Genomic DNA, 23,443 nt, shown 5'->3' with positions numbered 1-23,443 from the left:
GACCCTCAATCTGCATGAGGGTGAGTAGATAATGAGTGAATTTTCATTGAATTTACTCTAAGATTTTTTTAAAAACAACTTTTTTGGGTTTCTAAAACTCAAAGAAAGCTATACATAATTCATAATTCATCGTTTTGACTCCTTCCTGAGGGAAAAAAATGTCCAAATTCTATGATTTCAGCTTCACAAATATGAATATTTTCTGGTTTATTTAGTTCAAACTGAATTTTTTTGGTTTGTTGATACCATAAGCCATTTGAGGATGTCATCTTTGACTTGGGGAAACACTGATTTAGTCCCAATTTTTAACCATTTTCTGACATTTTATGGACCAAACAACCAGCTGAATAAACAAGAAAATAACTGACGGATTAATTGCTAGTGTTTTTTTTTTTTCTTTTTTTAGAATTCTGTATGTTTAATCTTTTTTTTTTTTTTTTTAAGAAACAATAGTTGCTGGTCTGGTGCACATTTGAACTACAGTACAGACCTGTGTCCACCAGGGGGCTCCTAACTTAACACAACAGTAGAGGCTCTCAACATATTTCTATCACAGTTTCAGTCTTTACAGATTTTTTTTCTTTTCTTTGTTTTGTTTTATTTGTTAATTTCATAAACTCATTGTGTGCATTTAATGATAATGTGGTGCTTTTGTATTGCTGCAGTTTTGCCTATGTAAACTCTTGTGTGTACCTACCATACAGCAGCTGGCTGATAACTCCAGGAGACGCTGAGGACAGTCAGTCACCAGCTCCCTGAACGCATTCACATCCAGCCCATAGTCCTGAAACACACAAACATCAGTGCTGTTCACATCTCACCAAAGATGCATCACAGTCAACACATGTACATAATGTGACTCAAACTATCAAGTGTGTGAAGTGTCTTTTCACAGCCTGGGATGAGTTGATGACAACACGTATTAACACAACATATGCTGCTATTCACATGCTGTTTGGAAGAGGACACTGACACATGATACATAAGGTGTGACTCATAAGCAAGGGAGGAAGTAACTAATTACAAATACTCAAGTTACTGTTATTAAGTAGTTTTCTGGGGGTATTTATACTTTTATGAGTGGATTTTCAAGTCTATACTTTCTGTACTATCCTGTTTTTGAGAATGAGTTCCTTTCCATTGATACAGTGTAGCCCACCACCCCAATATTTATTTATGTACTATGTATTATTATTATTACTATTATTGTTGTTGTTTATTTTAAATTTTATTTTTATTTTCTTATTCATTTATCTATTTCATTATGTTTTTTAATATGTGCTGGTTACTGTGTATTGAATTGGAATATCACTTTTGTCCCCATCTTGCATGCTATGTGTTTTCCATTTTAGAAAATCAATAAAAACATTTGAATGATAATATTAATAAAAAATGTATTCACAGATTTTTAATCAATAGTCATGGCAATATCTTTTCCTCATTTGACATTGTTTTGTTTGGTAGAGTTACTTAAGCTTTGACTTAAAATGAGAAAAAACTGAAAAAAAAAATGGAAATTGGGGGGAAAAAAACATGTTTTATATCTTAAAAACGTTTAATGGTTAATAAATAGTTAGTGTTGTCAACTACTGGTTCAGGAAAAATGCACAAAATTTGTAAGCCTAATTTGAAGAGGTGTGACATTGGTTAAAAATAACTAATACTCTGAGTAGGTTTTGTGTTGAATACTTTGTACTTTCACTTAAGTATGCTTCTAACATCAGTACTTTTACTTGTAACTATGTAATACTTCAGCAATGTAACTGTACTTGTACTTAGTACACATTTTCAGTACTCTTTCCACCACTGTGTTTTTAGTGTTTTTAGCTCAATACTATTCATTAAATTCATTTAAAAGTGCTCATGGCTGATACGTTTTACCAACTTTGAATATTTATACCATCAGTTTTCATGTAAGTTGACATTTTCTTGGCAATAGGTAGATGAGAGGATCCATGCCACTCAACATGCAACATTAAATACAGATGATCACTTTGAACTTGAAGGACACTCAGAGCGCAGACCTCCACCAAGGTCGTCAGTCGTCTTTTCTAAGATGTGTAAATCTGCAGATGCAAATTTAACGGTCTATATTTTTGCTTGTTGGAGTGAAGTGGAAAGGCCATAGCACATGGTTACTAGCTTCACAAAAAAAAACTAGTGCATGAACCCTAACTTACTGTGTATTCATGACTATTTATTACAGATAATCAATGCCAACATTCACTGCTGTAAGCTTCTACAATGTGACTGTTTTCAGTTTCTTTAGTTTTATATTATTGTTGAAGTTTTAAATTTAGCAAGAAATACACGTACCACCTTCAGGCCCGGAACACTGATGGGGATTTTCTGACATTTTATATAGAACACAATCAGCTGAATATAATCAGTTCAGCCTTGATGCGAGGATGATGATTGTCACTGAGATCTACCTGTGTTCTGGGCAGTATCTCTGGGTCAGCAGGGATCCTGGCCAGGATTTCACAGAGCACAATGCCGAAGGAGAAAACATCCACCTGCAACAAGTCACATATGATTCAATAATTCTGAGACCAAAACTGTTGTTTAGAAATGCAACAATCCAAAAATATTCTCTTCTCTTTTAACAATTTCTATTGATTTTCAATTAAACATACCAGCTTGCAGCTCATTTCTGAAATCAAGGAGTAGAAACACATGGGAAAGCTGCATCATTCAATTGATTTACAATTATAAAGAAGGACCCAGAGTATGTCTTCTGCTGGGAGTTGGGCTTATTGATCAGTATTTACCTGGTATCACTCATTGGTGGCACAAGTATTCAGATTTTTTCATATGTGTGTGTGTGTGTGTGTGTGTGTGTGTGTGTGTGTGTGTCAAAGGTGTAGTTGTAGCAGAAACAGGAGAGTAGGTGGTACAATCAGGACTGTGTGTGTTACCTTGCGGTCATAAGGTTCCCCTCGCAGCATCTCGGGAGCCATCCAAAAGGCTGAGCCCACCAGTGACAGCTTCCTGCCGGGGTCTTTGACCGGCAGCTCCACCACCTCCCTGGCAAGGCCGAAGTCAGTGACCAGGGCCTCCCGACCCCGAGACGTCACCCGGATCAGACAGTTCTGAATTCAAGAAAGAAACACGCAGGTTAATACAACTGCAGTGTAATATTTTTCCAGCAGAGGGCAGTGTGAGGTTAATATCTGAAGAAACAGGCAGTATCAACACTGTCTTTTGTCCACTTTGACTTCATTTTTAGAGAGTCTTGATCCTTGAATGTGTTCCACTGAGTGAGAATGTGCTCTCTGGAGAGCTGCCAGACACACAGTCTCTCCAGTTATCAGAGTCCATAGGATCTGTCATCAGCACCTTTCCACTACACTAAATAATTCACCCAGACCCCATGAGAAGAGCCTGTCTGTGTGGTTCTGTACAGGGTCTCCTCCATCACACTGACCAGCTGCTCTTACATGATTTTTAATAAAGTTCATCATCTCTGTGTAAAAGAAAAATCATGGTTGCTTTGTTCGACAGGCTGAGAGCTGGAGGTGTGATGAGAGGCAGACAGTGGGAGAGCTGGAGTTGCATAACAACAGTGGGTGGACTGAAGTGTGTGTATGGGTGTAAATGTGCATAACGTGTGTGTGGAGTGGATCTATGTATGGAAAGAGTCTGCTCCAAACAAATATGTCTGATAGAAAATCCGAATATGAAAAGGTGTGTGTTTGCATGTATATAAATCTGGTGTGTTTCGCTTTCTGTGTGAAAGGATGTGTGTGTGACTTGGCGTGTGTGTGTGTGGAAGTGACGTCTCAGCATCTGGCTCTCATTGCAGCAGCAGAAGCCTTTTCAATCCAGTAGCCTGTCATTATGGGGCTCTCCTGGGAAGAACTCTGGTCTCAGACTTCACCTCTAAATTTAGCCTCGGCCTCTGTGCCAAGGAAAGCAACAGTTATTGAGGAACACAAATGGAACACATTCGTAGATGCTGAGAGGAAGAAAAGCAGCTTGTAAGCTCTAATTAAATGGGGCCTCGACTTTTCCAAGAGCTTAAACTCTGATTCAAGTGAATTTGCAGAGTTACTGAGGCATATTCACAATGACTGCACTGGTCCAGGGGGCTCTGGAATGTCACTTGCCCTTTAAATGTACTAAAACTTTGCCGTCAGAGGCTTCACATGTCCAACCACTTAAGTGGATCCTGCCTTTATCCCAGTTCAAATTGGTTCACACAAATCTAAAGTGCAAAACAGAGTTCTTCGCACTTTTTTGGCTGTGATATGACATGCTCTTTAAAAGAAAAAAAGGGGACAAGTTTGCTTATTAGAAGTCTGTTCATTTAGGTGGGTGTTTGATTGATAACAGTTACGATTACACCACATGAGCAGTATGGAGGCATTTTATGTTTTTATTCTGTTGTTTTTTTGCATTTGAAAACTGGTCACCTTTAACATCAATTGTTTGGGAGATTCTGTAACACTGTTTTCCTGTGAAACAGCAGTGTTTTGTGGCCTAAAAACTGAACCTGACCTTCAATCAGCATGAGGGTGAGTAGATAATTATGTGAACTATCCATTTAATATTATGATACTTGAATCGGGTTAATGAATTAGTAATTAGTGGAATATATTTTTTAAGTAACCCTCCCAACCATGCCTGCAGCCTCTTTGTTTGGAGCGTAGAGCCACTGACCAAGCTGCCATATTTAATGAGTGAGAACATGTTGGTGCCGCATGACTGGAGTGAACACAGCTTGAAGCTGGAGACACTCATGAATTGGTAAATAAAGCTTAACTGATGAACTATTGTTTATATAAATGTATTCATTGGTACAGCTTTAACTGTGTCTCTAAAACAGGTTAACTCACTCAATTATCACCTTTCAGCACAGATCGACATTATGGATGGATCCAGAGCCTGACGTAAATCAACTCTGGCCTCTGTGTGAATTAAAAGAATTGGGATGTGGCCAAATGAGTAGCCCCAGGGTGACGTGTGTGCTGAGAGGGTTTGGTGGTGGGGAAAAGGCCCCATTCCCACACAAACCCAGTGTGCATGTGAGTGTCAACAAGTTATGTGTGTAGCAACAGCACTTAGTTAGCAACTATCTATTAACATGACAATAGAGCAACTGTCACGTTGCCTTGTCCCTCTGCATTACTGACTGTTTCCTCTGTGAAGCCTGGCAACCAGGGGAGACAGACAGCACCTCCACACACATACACACACACACACACACACACACACACACACACACACACACACACACACACACACACACACAGAGAAATACATGAGTATGTGGTTCATACTGCATGATTGTTACAGTATAAGAAAACATTAGGTCTCAGTACAGTAAAATGTGTTTTTACTGCAATTTGCAAAGACTCACAGTCAAAAATACAACTGAGACTGAAACTACCAGGAACCACAGAAAACCAGCGTGACAAGGACACAGAATCTGAAGAAAATAAAATATACTGAATATAGATAAAGAATTAGCAATGTTAATTTTCCTTTAAAACTATAAAACTACTAATGTCAATCAAATTCAAATCAAGCTAAGAAAAGATGGTAAGAAAGTCTACTATAAAATTCTGGGAAAATAACTTTTTGTTTCTTTTTATGTATAACTTGTTTGGATGATTTAAATTTACTTCAAACTTTAAGAACTGAGTTGTTTGAAAACCTGGAACAAATTCTATTTAAGTTAACGGGGAGTTTAGAATTACATGAAAGAAGATGGAAGACACTGTTTCATTATTAAAAAAATATATGTGTACTGAGAAAGTGAGAAAAAAAATTCTCAATATATTTCTATATATAAATATTTATATAAATATTTATATAACAATACCTGATTACTACTACTAACAATACCTACATACAATAATTAACTAACTTTTTTTAATGTTTTAAAATCTTTTTTTTTTTTTTTTTTTTTTATGAAAATGTTGGACCTTTAAAGTTGTGTCCCAGACTTCAGTCAAATCCATCAGACTTTTTACAAATTATGATTTAATCAGGCATAAAAAAGGTTAGCTATACCCTAGGGACCCCTGTCTCACTTCCTGGTTTAAAAAGGCAGGCATACTACTCAAGCACTGGTAAACTTTCTAGTTTTAAACAAATTCATTCAATAACATTGCAATCACACATGTCTCAATCATAGCATGTCAAATCTGTAGCCTTAATTAATGCTAAATAGGAATTATGGTTTAAAAATGTGTATTTTGATTGGGTGATCCCATAGCTCAGTTGGTAGAGTGTGCTCCATGTAGTGAGGCTGTTGGTCCTCTGCAGCGGTCACTGGTTTGATTCCCGCCTGTGGCTCATTTGCTGCATGTCATTCCCCCTCTCTCTGCCCCCTTTTCTGTCATATCTTCGGCTGTCCCTATCCAAATAAAGGCAAAAGCCCAAAAAATAAGCTTAAAAATGTGTATTTTTGATTAGCATTACAAGAACTCTTTAAAAACTAAAATGGCTGCTCACTACGACGACGCTGTGAAATGAAAAAAATGAACATTTTATCAACTCTGTAAGATGTCATCTCTGTCAGATTTTCCATCAGACAGAATTGACATCTATGTTTAATATATATGTATTTTTATATATGAAAAATGTGTGTGAAAAAAGTGTCATTTGTTATTGTAATACTCATTTCAGCCACAAGAGGCTGAAATGCAGCACTATCCCATAATCTATGACAACACATAATGTACTGTCTGCACCTTGTGTTTAGATTACAGGGAGAAATTCAGACTCACCTGTAAGCAAACATAAATGTTTTCAGTCTTATTCAGAACATGCACAGCAGCTAAATAACAGCACAGAGAGTGGAGGTCTCACCTTGGAGTTGAGGTCTCTGTGGTAAATGTTCTTGTAGTGCAGGTAGATCATCCCTCTGCTGATGTCACAGGCCAGATCCACCTTCTCCCTCCAGCACAGAGGAACATCTTTCCTGGCCAGAAGCTCCTCCAGACAGCCTCCATTTACATACTGAAACACAAAGCATGTACCAGCATGCACAGTGTCAAAATAAAAGACTCAAACGAATTCATTCAACTCTTAACTGTAAATTAGCATTTTGTTGAATTAAATATACTAAAGTTGATGCATGTGGACGATACAAAAATATTAGATTATGTGAAAGTATCATTTCCTCTGATAATACAATATTACAGTCTGACGTAACTCTGACACAGTGAAGCCGGGTCTGGTTACACAATAAGTGCCTCAATATCACTATCAGGTTGTATCAGTCTAATGTGTTTTTCCACACTCAGAACAAAGGCAGCCTGTGAACACACACAGTAATGATGACTCACAAGGTGCTAAAAGAAAAAAAAAGAGCAGGACTCACCTCTAAGATGGGATAGAGTTTGTCTTCCTTCACACAGATTCCCAGATATCTAGTATGAGAGGAAATCTGGTTATTACTTGTTCACCTTCCTTGTGTGGCCTGATTAGATGAGTCTTACATGGAAATCTATTATGCATTACTATGTCTTTTATTACTGTGTTTTATGTCTGTGCTTCTGCTTTGCATGTTTCAGTGTCTAATGGTCCTGTCCCATACACAGAGCTGGCCTGGCTCGACTCGGTTTGACTTGGCCCATCAGCTCAGCACAGCAGGGGTTTGCATTTTCATAACAACAGGGCTTCTCGCTTGAGGGTGTGTCTCAGGAAGCTCGAGTCGAGCAGAAGTAAAGTGGTAGATAAACCATTCATATACATCACTGTTTCCTTAAATTATTAACAATGCAAGTCCCATGTTGTTTTGTTATTCAAACAATTTTATTCTGAAGTAGCACAAACAAGAAATGTTATAATAATTTGGGAGTTTCATCAGCAGTAACTTAACACAATGCTGACACAGCTGAAAGCGAATATGAATCGGCAAAATAATGTAGATACCAGAAAATGCAAACAGCGACACAGGAGAGAAACAACATTTCAAAACAAAGATTGTTTTAGAAGCTACAGAAGTACTGAGAGCTGAACATAAAGAGACTTAAAGAAACGTCTTTCTGCTGTCCTGCACACACATGAGCTGAGTGTCATGACACTCGCTTGTTTGAGGGGGAGCAAGCAGGCTCGTCATGGGTTGGCTGTGGTCAGCAAGACATCAGTGCAGGATGCGGGTCAGGCTCGCTTTGTCCTCACTGGAGTGTAGGTCCATTTGGGGCGCGGCTCAGCGTGATAAAAGTGGTAATGGAAATGCAAATCAGCGCGGCACAGTTTGACTCGGTGCAGCCAAAGGTGTTGGTGGAAAAGCCCCATACCAATGCAGCATAATGCTATCTTTAGTCCATGTTTCTATGAACATTAATATCCCTCATTTATTTGCTTTGCATGTGTTGTTGTCTGAGCCTCTGTGTTGCATGATTTAAGTAGTACCGAATAATGTTTCCTTTAAATTTTTCTATTCTCTCTTTTTTAATTATTGTACTGCGTGCTTACAAATGATAAATGATGAATAACTTTGTCATGTTAACCTCATATTCTGTGTTTTTTAGGGTGACTGTAACATCTGTCCAGGGACTGTAAATGAAATTTGTCTCTTGGCTAACTCTGGCACATTTACAGTGATGTTGGTTAATGTGCACAGTCCCTGTTAAATAAACCAATAAAATAGATTTTTTTTTTCTTTTTTGTTGCGATTTCAGACATTGCTACGTATAGATGAATCCAGCAACCGTTTTGTGTGTTCTGCCATCTTGCGGTGTCACCATTGCTGCAGTGACACATCATGCCCATCATTCTCTGCATCTGCTGGTTGGCTCTAAAAGGGAACCCCAAATTTTGCCAGGCTCAAAAGATTTTTCATTGTTTCCGTCAAAATATCCACTCTAGCTAGGTCCTGTGGGTCTGGGGTTCCATTCTAGACACTGTGTCTGCTGTTACTTGCTAATAGTGACAGATGGATAATTGGATTGAAAACGATACACAGCAGCCCTCAGTAATTGATGAAGGTTCTTTTTAGGATGGTGGTATTATTGTTCTTCAAATTTTACATAGTAGTTAGACATTAGTTGTGACAACAGCCAGAAGAGAAAAAAACAGACCACTCCATCACATTTAAGTGATGAAGTACTATGTAATATATGTTACAAATATATATGAATTCACATTTTTCATCAGGTATTCAAGATTTTCAGGAACAAAGAAAGTTACTTTCTGTTAATATTTCTGATCCACTCTGACACACGGTGTGTGAACGGTCTGTGAATCTCTGTAGAGTCTCTGCTCTCAGACAGCAGCTCTCTTCATCAAGTTAAGATTTGTGTATTTTCCTTTTTCCCCCAAAGTTGAGGTTTGACTTGACTGAACTGTGCAGGTTCTTCAGGACATCGTTGTCAAAAGTAACATTACATAAAAAGTAAGTGTAAAAGTAGAAAATTGTAAACTTCTGACAGCTTGCATGCATTCATTAGGGAGTAGGGAGACGTCATCACAGCAGTGGCAGCTTGTTAACTTCCAGTGCTTAATTTTAGCCTTGCTAGCAACATAGCTCTGGGAATGGTAATATCTTTCTGTCAGTTGGTTGGTCCAGACTGTAATACCTCAACAAAGATTTGGAGCCATAAAGATGTCTCATACATAGAAACACAGATACAAAAGCAGATTCCTTTTAAATTTACAGACCAGTCAAATAACCAAAGAAACTTCAGCCATTTATTGATATCATGCAGACAGGTTTACATCACAGTTTTATTATCTGATCTGTAAAAGAGGAACAACTGAGCAACAATATTGCGTTGGGTTCTGGGAACAATGGCTTCAATAAACATAATGCACACCCACTTTGTTTGTTTCTGCCCACACAGTGTGAGCAGGTACCAGGTACCCGCAGTGTGGATGGATGGAGTGCTTTCATCACAGCCTGCAGCTGTACTGTAAGAGCGACCTGAGCAGATAAGCTGCTCTCTGATAACCTCACCACTGTGACCTTGCTAAATGACTAAAATAAGATTGCTTAGGCAAACATTATGTGTGCCTGGCTTCACACCTTATGTAACTGCTTTCGATGACAGGGCCAGTGTTAAATAGCACCAAGGTCTCATTTCATCTGCACTGACTGCAGCTGCAAAACTGACTGTCAGCCACACAGAGGCTGTGCTACAGACAGCTTACTGCTACCTAACTTTAGAAACAATACATGAAAATTATTTGTTTTTGGTAGTTTTTATGGAACTTTTAAAACTGATCAAACCAATATCTTCATATAATGTAAAAGGGGTCACTTGTAGTGATGAACTCACAGAGAACGTGGACATGGTTCCAACAGTTCCCCTCAGCTCTGAGGAGCATTTTTCCAGCGCAGCCCATAATATTACAGCTTACATTCATTCTCATTGCTCTTTCAACCTGTTTCTCACCTGAAAAATTCTGATAAACCCACTGTTCACTGCCTACACAACACCAAACACCAGACAGACAAACATCCAGCTACTGAACATTTAGCTTTTGAAGACCAAAACAGAGCTAAAAGGAGGACGAGTAGGCACAAACATGTCTCTAAATGAGTGCTAATGTTGCTCTGTCTGCTTGATATGTAAATAAACAGCTGTTCCCAAACATGTTCCCTATATCAACTTTAGCAATACATGCTTTAAATCAATAGATTTACTGACATTATTGGAGGTGTAAGCCTGGAGGGGATCATGTAATTGCTTAGTGTGGGCATGTGTGTGAGTCCGTGTGTGATCGCTGGACCTACAGGTTGTCCACAGCTAATCTCCAATACTATTGGACCGATCTGCCTAATTTTTTTTTGTGCACATTCACAATTGTATGCTAAAGGACCTCTGAGATTCACGATTTTTGAAAAAAAAACATTCTTGACACAAATGTTCACTCAGACAAGATGAACTGATTAGATTTTAGTCGTCAAAGGTCAAAGGTCAAGGTCATGGGGGCCTCACTAAACACATTTTTGGCCATAACTTTAAAATTGATTATGACAAACTGCACACAATAAGATGAATTGATGATTGACGATGACAATTTATATCCAAAAGGTCAAAGGTCAAGTTCACTGTGACATCATAATGTTCAGCTCTCTGTCAGTCCTCTGTGTGATTCAACCTGAGAATTATTCACTGGATTCACACATGTATAGTGAGAACTTCTGTTTTGCCAAAAAAAACACTTCATACCTTTTATTAAATTCCCTTGATATTACAGGTCAATATGGTAAGTCAGTGGTAAGTTCCATATTAAAGTCAATCAAACTTCACTACAGACTGGACAGACACAGATGTAAACTGCAACTGTTCTATATTTTGACTCCTCTGTTTTATTCAACCACTGACAGCTAATTTCTAACTCATCTTAACCAGCCACTAGGGGCCACAAGTGATCAACAACTGCTTCAGTTTGAAATCTGGTTTCAGCTCATGACAATGTATGTGGACATCATGTTAATGTTGGCAGAATCTGGCAGTTGTAGTGGCATTGCAGTAGGTGCCTCACCATATGTCACTCTTCTTATTTTAAATCTGTATTTAGTCATTCGAAACCTAGTTTTGCTAAACTCTCAATGCTAATCTTAGATTAAATCAATCTTTGCTAGTGCAACCTGGTCTTAAATATTTATTCAGCAGTATACTTACTACTATAACACTTATTTAATATAGTAATAATTAAATATGAATAAGATAATAAGGTATTGCCGTAATGCTGCTCTATGATGGTCATAAATACGGCTACCAAACCTCAGATAGTGAAGCTGAGATGTAGGGGTGTTAGTGAGAGTGTGATGAGAGGGAGGGTGTAGAGTCTGCAGAAACTGAATGTGTTGTGAGGGAAAACCTCAAGCAGTTTGTTTTGTTTTACTAGAACTGAACCATTGGACAAACCACAGAGGACAGTCACACATAGGCAGACTTCTCTCCACAGCGCTCAGTGCTGGAGGTCTGGCTTCACACATTATCATTCTGCTATAGGGGGAAAAATGCTCTGGCTTGTTTGTATTTCTCTAAACTGATCACAGTCGTCTTGGGCACTAAGCTATGATGCAGTGACAGTGTCCTTGCAAAATTGTGTCGGAGGGGGGGCTTGTTTTAGTGGAACATCTGCATGTTGGGAGGTGATCTCTGGCATTAAAGTGATTACATCACTTCAACAGACAGAAACAGCTTCTACCTGGTTAACCTTCGTACTGTTAGTGTCCCAGGTGATAATTTGCCATTTTCAGCATAAAGGCTGCTGCTCAGAGGTTGCTGTTGTTTCCTGGAGACTTTGAAAATGCAGACAGAAAGACGTCATCCAATGGCAGGCAAGTGGAATATGAGTGGACTGTTACCTGACGATGTTGGGGTGGGAGAGCTTCTGCAGCAGGCTGATCTCTCGTACAATGCTGTCCTGGTCCACATCGTTTTTATAGATCTTCACCACCATCACCTTCCGACTGGTGCTGTGTATCACCTGAGGGACAACAGTGTCCATTAGCAGCAAAGACAGTGGAAGAAGGAGCAGTAGTAGCAGTGCTGAGGATGCTAAAGGAAGATTCTGAAAATCTATTTTGTTCTCTATGTTGATTCAATTTGAAAATTAAGAACATTAAGAGTCAGAGAGCAAAAACATGTTATCTAAATCTCACTGACTCCTCCAATCACTCATCCATCCTGTGGCCTCTTTCTAGCTCATTTCATCAGGGACAAAGCCTAAATGTTTGAATATGTAGCTCCACTACACTGCTGCTATCACATTAGGAGTTATGTAAGGTCTCAGCTGGGGATGAGTATTGCGCCCCCATGGTCTCCAAAGCTGGTGGGCCAATCACGGAATGGCAAGAATGTCCCAATTAGTGTCTGAAACAAAGCGAGCTTTGATGGCAGCTCACACGTAGGATGGCAACAAGGACAGAAGGAATACCTTATAGACTTTGGAGAAGAAGCCACTCCCAATTAGCTCAGCTGTGAAGTTTTCCCAGAACTCCAGTTTGCGGACGGCGGTGCGGAGCTTCTGCCAGCGGTCCACATGGTAGTACTTGTCTGAGGACTCACCATACAGGGTGGGGCTAGTGGGCTCAGAGGACACGTCCACTTCCACATCACACATCCTGGAGATGTCCGCTGGGAAAGTATAGACACAAAGAAAACACGTTAGGCTGAAGCTCCTAAAAGGTTATATTTAAGTTAAGTGCTAAAATGATTCATGAAGAGGAAAATTACAACCTGTGGAAAAGAATCACCCAAGAAAGCACACTGAAAAGCACAATCACACAAATACTTTTTTAAAGTCTGTCTTTCCTCCCTTATCTCAAGTGCATTAGCCATGCACAATGTTTTGCTTTGACTGACTGATCAAAAGATTTAAGATCGAATATCATTTTTTAGATTTTTTTCCCCTCAGGTTTGAAAAGTCGTTTATTTCAAATAAAAGGTCTGTGTATATAATGTAGCCCTGGATTTATCTGCTAGGGTCTTTTTGTTGTGACTGGCCAGAGAGCCTGTCCCTGAACATGCTACAGCATGCTCTATTGCAGTGGTTCCCAACCTTTTTTTCCCTGGATTCCCCCTCTACTTGTGTCTAAGAAAAGCCAACCACCAAAAAATAATAACAGTTGCAGGGATATTAGAATTTTCAAGAGAGCTAAACATTAAACTTAACATAATCATTACAGTTTTCCTTTAACAAATACAGGACAAACTTTGCAACTGCGTGTTACAAAGCTCATCAGCTGAGGTATTCCACATCCTCGAGGGTGGAAATGTATGGGTGCATTACCCACGATTCCTTTGATAATTACTCATCAAAACGTCCGCGGTGCTCCTCCTGAAACAGGTTCATCAGTGTGCACAGCACCACCACACTGCTTCAACAGCAGTGGAAAGTGTTGTTGACATTTTTCCAACTCTGTACTCCAGTTTGCACACAAAGGCATCCAGAGCATCTTTGCATTGCATGGCGTTTGATTCAAAACCCTGCATCTGCTTATTCATCTCATTGTAGAGAATGAAGGAGGCCAACAGGTACACTGTTTTGATCCAAAACACAACAGTCAGCTGTTCATACAGTGGTCGATTGTGATCTTGCAAGAATTCTTTTATTATTTCATGCAGTTCCATAAAACACACAAGCACTTGTCCACGCGACAACCACCATACCTCCCTGTGTAACAACAGCATTTGATGCACCTCATCCTCACACAGCTGGGCAAACAGTCTCTTGTTAGATGTGCGAGCCTTAATGAAGTTAACAACTTGAACAACAGTTGCCAAGGTGTTATTGAGGTCTTCCCAAAGTTTTTTACTGGCCAGTGCTTGGTGATGAAGCATGCAGTGGAATATGACACACCCTGGGGCTTTTTCCTTCAGTTGGCTGTTAAATCCCTTGTTTTTCCCCATCATCGCTGCGGCCCTGTTAGTGCAGCGTGCGACAAGATTCTCATAGAACAGGTTGTTGGATGAAAAATCCACAGCTATAAAAATATCCTGGCCTGTTGTTGTTGTTGCTAAATTTGTAGACATAAGAATGTCATGTTTCAAGTCATCGCCGTCAATATATTGCCCATAAACGATAAGCACGGACTCGTCTGTCACTGTGGTCGTTTCATCCAGCTGAATGGCAAAGGGAACAGTCCTAAGCTTCTTGTGGAGCTGGTTTTGGCAATCCCCAGCCATTTTTATCAATTCTGTCTTTGACAGTGTTGTCAGAGAGTGGGACAGAGCGGGTTTGACTAGCTGCTCTCCAACATTGTGCAGCTTTTTGGCTTTAGCAATTAATAGCAAACACTCATATATTGCCTCCATGGCTCTGTATAAGTAACTGCCTGCTCTTTCAAACACTATTCTTGATGTCCATGGATCTTTTTGATAGTGACAACTGCTTCATCCTCTCAAAAAATCCTGACTTTCACCCACAGTCTCCTGGTGTTTTGTCTCCTGGTGTCATTTCATTTTGCTTGGCTTCATGCTGTCATCAGGTAGCTTCTCGCTACAAATGACACATTTTGGCCAAATCTGTCCTGTCCTTCAATAAAACCAAAGTTAAGGTTACTCTTGAGATATATTGCCTTATTTTCTTTTTTTGATACCCATGAGTCTAAGTGGCACTTTTACGTTTTTCAGATGTGATGTTTGATTCGTAAGGTGAACTGCTGACAGCACAAAAAACAGTCCTGGATGTGCTAGCTGGTTAGCTGCTAGCTGACCTGACATGACTGACTGATGTTGCTCATGTCACAGAGGTGTGGCCCACTAAATAGCTTGATAATTTTTAAATGCAGACCAAAAAAGCTTTTAAGTGTTATATATAGACTATTGATTATCCCAGTAGGTGTTATCATGATTTTATTTTTAACAAAAATAATTCTATATAAATAACAACCTCAAAGCAGACAAAGCCTCACACACCCCCTGTGATCTCTGGCACCCCCCTGAGAGCTGTGCTGTGACCTGCTGCTAGCACCCTTGCTCATATAGTATTGGATAAGCCCCGCCTCCACCAAGGCATCCACTCCCCTGATGTACTGAGATGAGGTGCTGATGAGGCATGTAGGGAGCCTAGACTCGAGCACTGTATATATATAAACCATTCACATGATCCACTAACTAAAGTATGGATGATCCACAGTGGAGGTGTTCAAGGATCCACTCAGCTCCTAATAATCAAACAGGCCAGGTCTAAAATAGGTAGGGGATAATGCCCAGCGAGGTGTCCATTATTAGGATTTAATGCTGCTAGTGTTGTTGTTCTGTCTCTGTGGAGGTCTGCTGTGGTTGATTCTGGGTCAGGTCTAATCCTCAACTTTATTTAGAATTTTCTACAGGTCTATTTGAAATTCAAACTACCTTTTGGATGTGAATACAACTGAAAAAAAAATTATTGGTCTGTTTTATTTCTTTGAATTCAAAATCCAAAGCCCAAAAGCACAGCAGGTCGTTCCTTACACTCCAGCAGGGGCCATCTGAAAATGCACTCTTCCACTGACCGGCTGCACATCTTCCCCTGTATCAGTGAACAATCCCACTGTTGTCCACTACACTAATGACACTAGTAAATCATTCTGAACAGTTGATCATAAAACAAAACCATGTGAGACATTATGTATGGATTCAACACTATCAATGGAAAAGTGTGGATTCAGGTAAAGCTGTTTGATGACTTGGTAAAATGCTAACTTACTGCCTCATACAGTAATAACATTAGCTCACTCAAATGAAGCAGCAGAGGCACCGTGAATGAACAGAACTTTTAACTGCTTGATTCCACTGTGTTGCAGCACATCACGGTTCCTGAAGCTGATCATGGGTATTCTAGACAATGCTTGAGAATCCACCAGAGGTGTCTCTCCACTCCGCTTGATGGAGAATAGTATTTCTGATGGATGTTTGGTCAAACTGCACAGAGCAGAGCAGGCAGGAAGTCAGACACAGAAATGGCATAAAGAATCTGGTCAATTTACAAAATAAGACTCCCAATGTATTGCATAGGTGGAACTATTTACTAATGTAGCCTACTAATGGTAGAAGCAAAAAAGCCAGAAAAATGACCAGATTAACAAAAGCAGAGCAAATAAACATAATTAGGCAGGTAAAACACTTCTGATACTCTGCTGATGTCCAGTAGAATCAAAGTGTATGACTATTTGGGCTGCAACTTTTGTTATATTATATTAATTTAAATTAATGACATCTAAAATCAAATTAGTTACAACCTGATGCTTTTGAAAAAGTAGGTACAGTATCATGCGAAGTGAGAAAATGTGTTTTTGTGAACCAACCTTTTAAACTGAGGGGATAATGAGGTGCAGCGCTGAGTGAAAAATCTGTCAAATTTAACCTGATGAAGGACTGACTGGACCAGAACATCATGTATTACTGAGATTGACTTTTATTCATTCAGAGTTTAAGCTTCTCCATAATCTGACTAAAAAGACGGAAAAGCTACTGAACGAGCAACAACTTACAACACACTATGAATATTTATATTCTATATCTACATGTATATCTGTATATCAGGGTTTAACAGCGCAAATAATTTTATTGCAAAGTGCTACAAAACTGATCACCAACACAAAAGACTGTGTGACAACTGAAAGGACAATTTATGCATTTAGCACTATGAAAGCGACCCTGGATGAAAGAGAGGCTCACAAAAGGTCTAATTTCACTCTCCCACTTATTAGCCACATGGATGAGGCGAAGTGCTTCGACTATAAAGACTGAAACAAAGACAGTGAATAATGTGAGGCTTAAAATAGAGACAGGACTGATGGAGAACAGGGCTGGACACTGAACACAGACACTTTCCAGAGAGGTCAAGTTTGTCCTCAAGAGAGGGTAAAATCTCATTACTGACAGGCACTGATAATAAACACATACTGTTTCTATAAGAGACTGATATTAAAGTAAGTGAGCATTGAAGGTGTATATCTTGTAGGGTCATAAGAGTATCTTTTTTCTGATATTTGTTCAGTCGTTCCCATTAGTTTGCTTCTTCATTATTTTGTTTTTCATACAATATACAGCAACTGGCCCTCTCAGGACAACCACACAGCTGATGTGGACTGGGACAAAACTGGATTTGATGCTCATGGGCTTAAGTGCAACTGCTGCAAACAGCTGTATGATTTTGAGATGCTAGCAAGTGCATACTGACAACTAGCAGCTAGATACCTTAATTGCTTGGATAATAAAATCAGGATGCATTCTGGGACATGTGGGACAAAATGTATTTTTGGGAAGCTCCTGAGTTTGACACGTGCTAAATGTTCATATTATATTATATTTAAAATCCTTTATTACACATCTACAGAACACCAATTAACAATATATTCTTGACCTAAATGTTTAAAATTGTATATATTGAGGTATGGAGCTGAGAGCCACAGAGTATTTAGAAATTAGCTGATGCATTTTTGGTTTTGCTCTTTCCATATGATTTATTAACAAGAGAAAAATCCATAGAAAATCACCAGCTTTTTACTTTAAATACATTTTGTTCCTAATACATGATGATGACATCTTTGACTGACTACAAGTTAACGTTGTTGACTCACTGAGTTTGTGGCTTCATAGAAAGTTGAGTATATTTACACACATATTACAACACATATTGTCACTTCAGATTGCAATTAGGACACATGAGGAATAATAAGCCTACAGGGAAGAATTTAGCCTGCATACGGGGACAAATCATGTCCCACCAAAGAAAGTACAAAAATGATCAATTTTGGATGAAAATGTATTTTAAGCATTTATATATGAAATGTTTTTGTCTCTTTTTTTAAATTTCTAAACTTGTTCTGTGCCAGAAAAACATCCTTGTCCAAGACAAGTTCACAACAACATGTCAAAGTTCTTCAAATCTAAAACTAAATAATTGTTTTATGTTTTTTGTTGTTTTTTTTTTTTTATAAAAATGTTGGACTTTTAAAATTGTGTCCCAGATTTCCGTCAAATCCATCAGATTTTTACAAATTATGATTTAATCAGACATAAAAAGGGTTAGCTATAACCCTAAGGACCCCTGGTCCTCTCACTTACTGGTTTAAAAAGGTAGGAATATTTCTCAAGCACTGGTAAACTTTCTATTTTTTGACAAATATTGCTATCAGATGTGTCTCAACTATAACATATAAACTCAGCTCTTCTAAATCAAAGCCAAATAAGAATTATGGTTTATTAAATGTGTCTTTTGATTTGCATTAACAGAAGTCTGAGACACTGCTGGCTGCCCACGACTACACTACGACTACACTGTGAAATGAAAAAATGTAACATTTTGTTGACTCTGTAAGACGTCAACTCTGTAAGGGGTTGACATTTACACTTATACATTCCATAAAAGATTTCATCACTTGGAGGTTGACCCATTACAAGGTTTAATAGCCAAGAATTTGATCTTTTAAAATATATTTTCCAGCATAATTGAAGAGGAAAAATCAAAAATCAAAATTCGGTTTTGTCCCAATTCTCAAGAATGAGTTATTCAACAAAGAATTCCAAAAACACTCTGTAGGATCTGTAGGAGCCTAAACGCAGTTATTTGATTTTTGGTTAAAATGTTAGTAATAAATAATTTAAGTTAATTTAAATGTGGTTAAAATTCACATTAATATAAGTTTGTTCATTTGAAATGTATTTGGATGGTTTAAAAAGGATAAAAATGTAATTTTTGAAATATTTGTAATAGATGGGAGCATGTAAGAGTTGGATGTTTTTAAGGTATGGTGCACCTTTAATTACTTTAATTGAAGCTCCTGTGAGGTCAGTCAGGCAAGGTGAAAGTGGAGCCACACAGTTTTTTGACCTCTCTCTCTCTCTGTCTCTCTCTCTCAGTTTCTCTCGCCTTTTTTCCTTGTTAATTTTACTTTGATGTAATGGATGCTTATTGCACAACTTTGATATTTTTCTATACCACCTTTTTTCCTGTTTTATTCAAGTAAACTGTTTAAACTTTTACAAGCAGTCCTGTGGAATTTTTCATTGATGTGGATAACAACGAGGGGATTAATGAGAGCGTCAAGCGAAGATCCACTGTGTGGAAACCTACAGGATCTATCAACTAAATATAGTGAAATTATGACCAAGTGTATCACTTCATATATTAATTCAACACTTCATATCCTCTTGTGACATGTTCTTGTTTAAAGGAAGGAAGGAAGAAACCTGACTTCCCACAGAGAGACGGTCTAACTAGTCTCTGTCCCTCACAGAAGGGGTAGTCCTGACCTCATTTCAGCCTCAGAGGACGGGGTGACAACACTGAGGGTCAGATTTGTTTTTTTCACGACAACAGCCTCTCTGGCCTTTACGATGACGCCGGTGGAAAGCACACGCTGACACGCTGACACAATTGGCAGGGTTTTGTCAATCAAGCCGGGGAATCAACCCCAGCTATTCAAGCTGCTTTTGTTCATTCGGCTTCAGACCAAACAATCACTACACTTTCAGCTCCGACGCTGTCAGGGAGAAACGCTTACAGTGCAGCCCTATCATCTAACTGTCACTCTGTTGCTCTCTCTGCTGCCTGCTTTCTGCTCTCTCCATCCTTCATTCATCCTTCCTTTCTCTTTCTCTGCAAGCCAAGGCTTATTCTAAAGCTGTCATTTACTGTCACGCCCAGTTTGAAAAAAGTATCATGCCCTGAAACATGTAAAAATACATCTTCATATGCTGCTAACAGAATTGTAACAGATGTCTATCCTGGCAGTGAACCTGACAGCAAGCAGGCCTCATCATGGTTTAGATTTGACGGGTGTATTCACCTGTTTCTCTTTTCTCTCCTGTCAAAGGCCTGTGGTTTCTGTATCTTGTCTGAATAAATCTTGCTAACCTGAATCTAGAATCAATAGACTTCTGTTTATTTATTGCTCCATAGTTAAACACATTCACAGATCATTTTCACAACAGACATTTTGCTGTGTCATCCTAGGAAAAGCACAAGTGTAATAGAGAACATTAACAATGGCTCTAATGTTATCAGGACTGTCTGACTGCCCAGGGCAAGTAAAGCACACTAAATCTAACAACTCACTTGCCCGATTGTAAAAAGAACTAAAAGCATTGTTATCTCCATCAGGCACAACCCTGGAGTCATGTTACTGCTTCCATGTGTGCATGAGTGAGTGAGCATGTGCACGATCACTGGACCTTCAACTTGTCCACAGCTAATGTCGAATACTACTCCACCAATCAGGTCAGTTTGTTGTGCACATTCATGATTGTATGCTGAAGGACCTCTGACATTAAAAAATTTAGGCTGGGTATTGCTTCAGATTTCCCAAACTGATTCAATGCAATTCACGATTCAGTTCAATCCAATATCAATTCGGTTAGGACATTTCAGTTACAATATCAATTTGCCTTGATATGAAAGAGATTCTCAGAAAAATGTAATGCTGTAAAATGTACAAAGACTAACCTCAAACCTGGTGAATTATTAAAACTATGAATGTTGACATAGAATTGACATACAAGAATTGACCCCACAGTAGTTACATTAATGATGTACTTTTGATTAAACATAATGAGATCTCATGCCAAAGGCTAGTCACATGAGACTAACAAGGTTAAAACTGCAAGCTGTATCACACATCTGCAGGAGAAAAGATCAATTTTGTTATTTTATGAATCGATATTTGACCAGGCAAAGGAAAATCAATTTGAATCAACTGATCGATTTTTTTAACCCAGTCCTACTCAAGATTGCCTTAAGGTAATTTCTTCAAACTTCACATTAATGTTCACTTGGACTTAAAGATGAAGAGAATAAAGGTCAAAGGTCCAGATCACAGTGACCTCACTAAACACATTTTTGGCCATAACAAATACTGTTTTCAAAGGTACATCAGGTTTCTGAAAAACATTGCTGAAGCGCTGACAAGAGCTGATAGTGTCTCTCATGCAGTGTGGCTCAGAGTTTGTGCGAAACATGAACACTGAGATCAGGGGTAAAGGTAAAACTGATCACCACAGCGCATCATGTTTCACAAAACAAGTTCACCAGCTAATCCAGTGTGATTGCTCTCAACAGAAATGGAACTGACCTTGTTGATTGAAAAGTTCTACACAACACGGCTTTTCGAAGGCATTATTCAATAACCCCTAATTAATAACACCATTTTAGTTGGGGCAAGTAAACGCTCACTTTGGGCAAGAAGATTTCTGACCTATTTGACTGACCAGGCAAAATAAGCAAAAAAACAAAAAAACAAAAACAGTGAACCCTGTTTTAAAGGGTGATATTTATGTTGTCAAGAAGTCAAACAGAAAGACTAAAACGCACAATGAATTGATTCTTCCTCTTATATGGTTAGTGTATTAATATTTATTTGCATAAAATCTTCGCCATTCTTTAATATGTGGATCAAACAAAACAATGACCCACTCATAAAAACATTGCTCTTGTGCACAACTAGTGCTCAAAAACCTTTAAACAGCTGCTGATTATAGTTACCAACAAATGCAATGTCAACCTTTGTTTCAGTAATGTTTGGTAAAAACTACAGTGCCCAGTAGGGTTTGGCAATTGGATGAACATAGCAGATATCAGGAATTGGTGACTTCATTGCAGGTTGATTTGTTTGGGTCAATAATTTGGGGTGTTTTTTGTTATTTGTGATATATCAGCAATTGCCGGTTGTTGGGTTGATGATGACCAGTTGGACAATTTTACCATATCACCCAAACCTAGTGCCCAGTTTAGGAGACACTGGGCCTTTTTTTTTTTTTATTAAACATCAGTCACATTCTGCAGTTTCTGTCTGCTTTCCTGTCTCTTAGTCTCTTCCACATTCCTTTTCCAACTTTTTCTGCTTTTCTCTCTTTTTCCACTTTATCTCCATCCAAACCAGCACACAAGACCCATAATGACCACAAACTGTAGAAAACATCCATCTGTTACATCATGCTGAACATTTTGGAGCCTGTAGATTGGGTATAATGTTTGTTGTGATCTTTCACTGACAAGAAAATCCACATTTTAAAACAGTATGTACCATCAACAACTATTTATTTGGCTGTTGTGTTGTCAGTTGTCAGAGACATGATTCCCTAACAGCTCAGTGACTGAGACTGGAAGGCTACACAAGCAACATGCAGGAAATATGTGTGCAGTGGAGGGCTGTTATCACAAGCTGCTGTGAGTTTGACCTGCGTCTGACCACACACAACATCAACGGGAATATCAGGGCGGGACATCGCCACGCTGACGTCCTCCAAGCTGATAAGGAATTCCACTCATGAAAGTTTCACAGTAAAAGTCAGATCACACCAAAGCGAGATCTTTTCCCAGAGCTCCATCTCTCAACACAGAGATTTCCTCTGAGGAACGTCCAACAGATCAGATGAGGATGTGATGTTAGCTCAGAGCAGTGTGTGTGTGTGCGTGTGTGTATGTGTGTGCACCTGCTAATACACTTATACCAAGCAGACATGAAGGACTGTGCCCCCCCCCCCTCACAGGGAGATTCACGTCATCAGGTGACGCCAAGCTGGTGACTCACTGAGGAGTTCACACTTGAAGCCAAAAGTCACACCATGTGACAAACATGGCTCAGTCTGCTCAATTTTACACCAAATAGGTGTTAATGAACTTGATGACACTCTAACATCCCCAAGGAAACACACCCATACAATATGTAAGCACCAGAAGGGGGAAGTAACTAAGTATACTTTCTCAAATTTTTTCAGGTATTCGTACTATACCTGAGTATTTATTTTTCGATCAACTTTTTACTTTTGATGCCTACATTTGAACACAAATATCTGCACTTTCTATTCCTTACATTTTCAAAATAGGCTTGTTACTTTAGTTTTAATGCATTTCAGTGGAATTATTATTTTTATTTTGCATCACTGTGCTGCCTCCCAACATTAAGACTGATTTCAAGCTAAATGGATGAAACAATAACACATAGAAAAGACCAGATCCATCAGTGCATATCACACATTACAGACATAACAAGACAAAAGACAGCAAGATAACAAGGGGAATAACAAGACAAAAAATGTAA

General features: G+C 38.8%; 1 protein-coding gene across 2 annotated transcripts in view; it reads right to left on the bottom strand.

Moving 5' to 3' along the window:
- LOC146320903 (dual specificity testis-specific protein kinase 1) overlaps positions 1-23,443 on the bottom strand; it is a 42,558-nt gene that overhangs the window by 1,535 nt on the left and 17,580 nt on the right. For both annotated transcript variants that reach the window (XM_084729345.1, XM_084729346.1), the window contains 7 exons: positions 12,853-13,052; positions 12,281-12,402; positions 7,334-7,382; positions 6,820-6,969; positions 2,919-3,092; positions 2,433-2,516; positions 698-784 (listed from right to left, as the gene is read on the bottom strand). In XM_084729345.1, the coding sequence (XP_084585471.1) occupies positions 698-784; positions 2,433-2,516; positions 2,919-3,092; positions 6,820-6,969; positions 7,334-7,382; positions 12,281-12,402; positions 12,853-13,052 (866 nt within the window). The remainder of the gene's footprint in view (positions 1-697; positions 785-2,432; positions 2,517-2,918; positions 3,093-6,819; positions 6,970-7,333; positions 7,383-12,280; positions 12,403-12,852; positions 13,053-23,443) is intronic.

Source organism: Lutjanus erythropterus, chromosome 10 (genome assembly GCF_056507025.1).
Source record: "Lutjanus erythropterus isolate fLutEry1 chromosome 10, fLutEry1.hap2, whole genome shotgun sequence".
NCBI classification, from domain to species: Eukaryota; Metazoa; Chordata; class Actinopteri; order Lutjaniformes; family Lutjanidae; genus Lutjanus; species Lutjanus erythropterus.
This window is presented reverse-complemented; position numbering and strand designations above follow the sequence as displayed.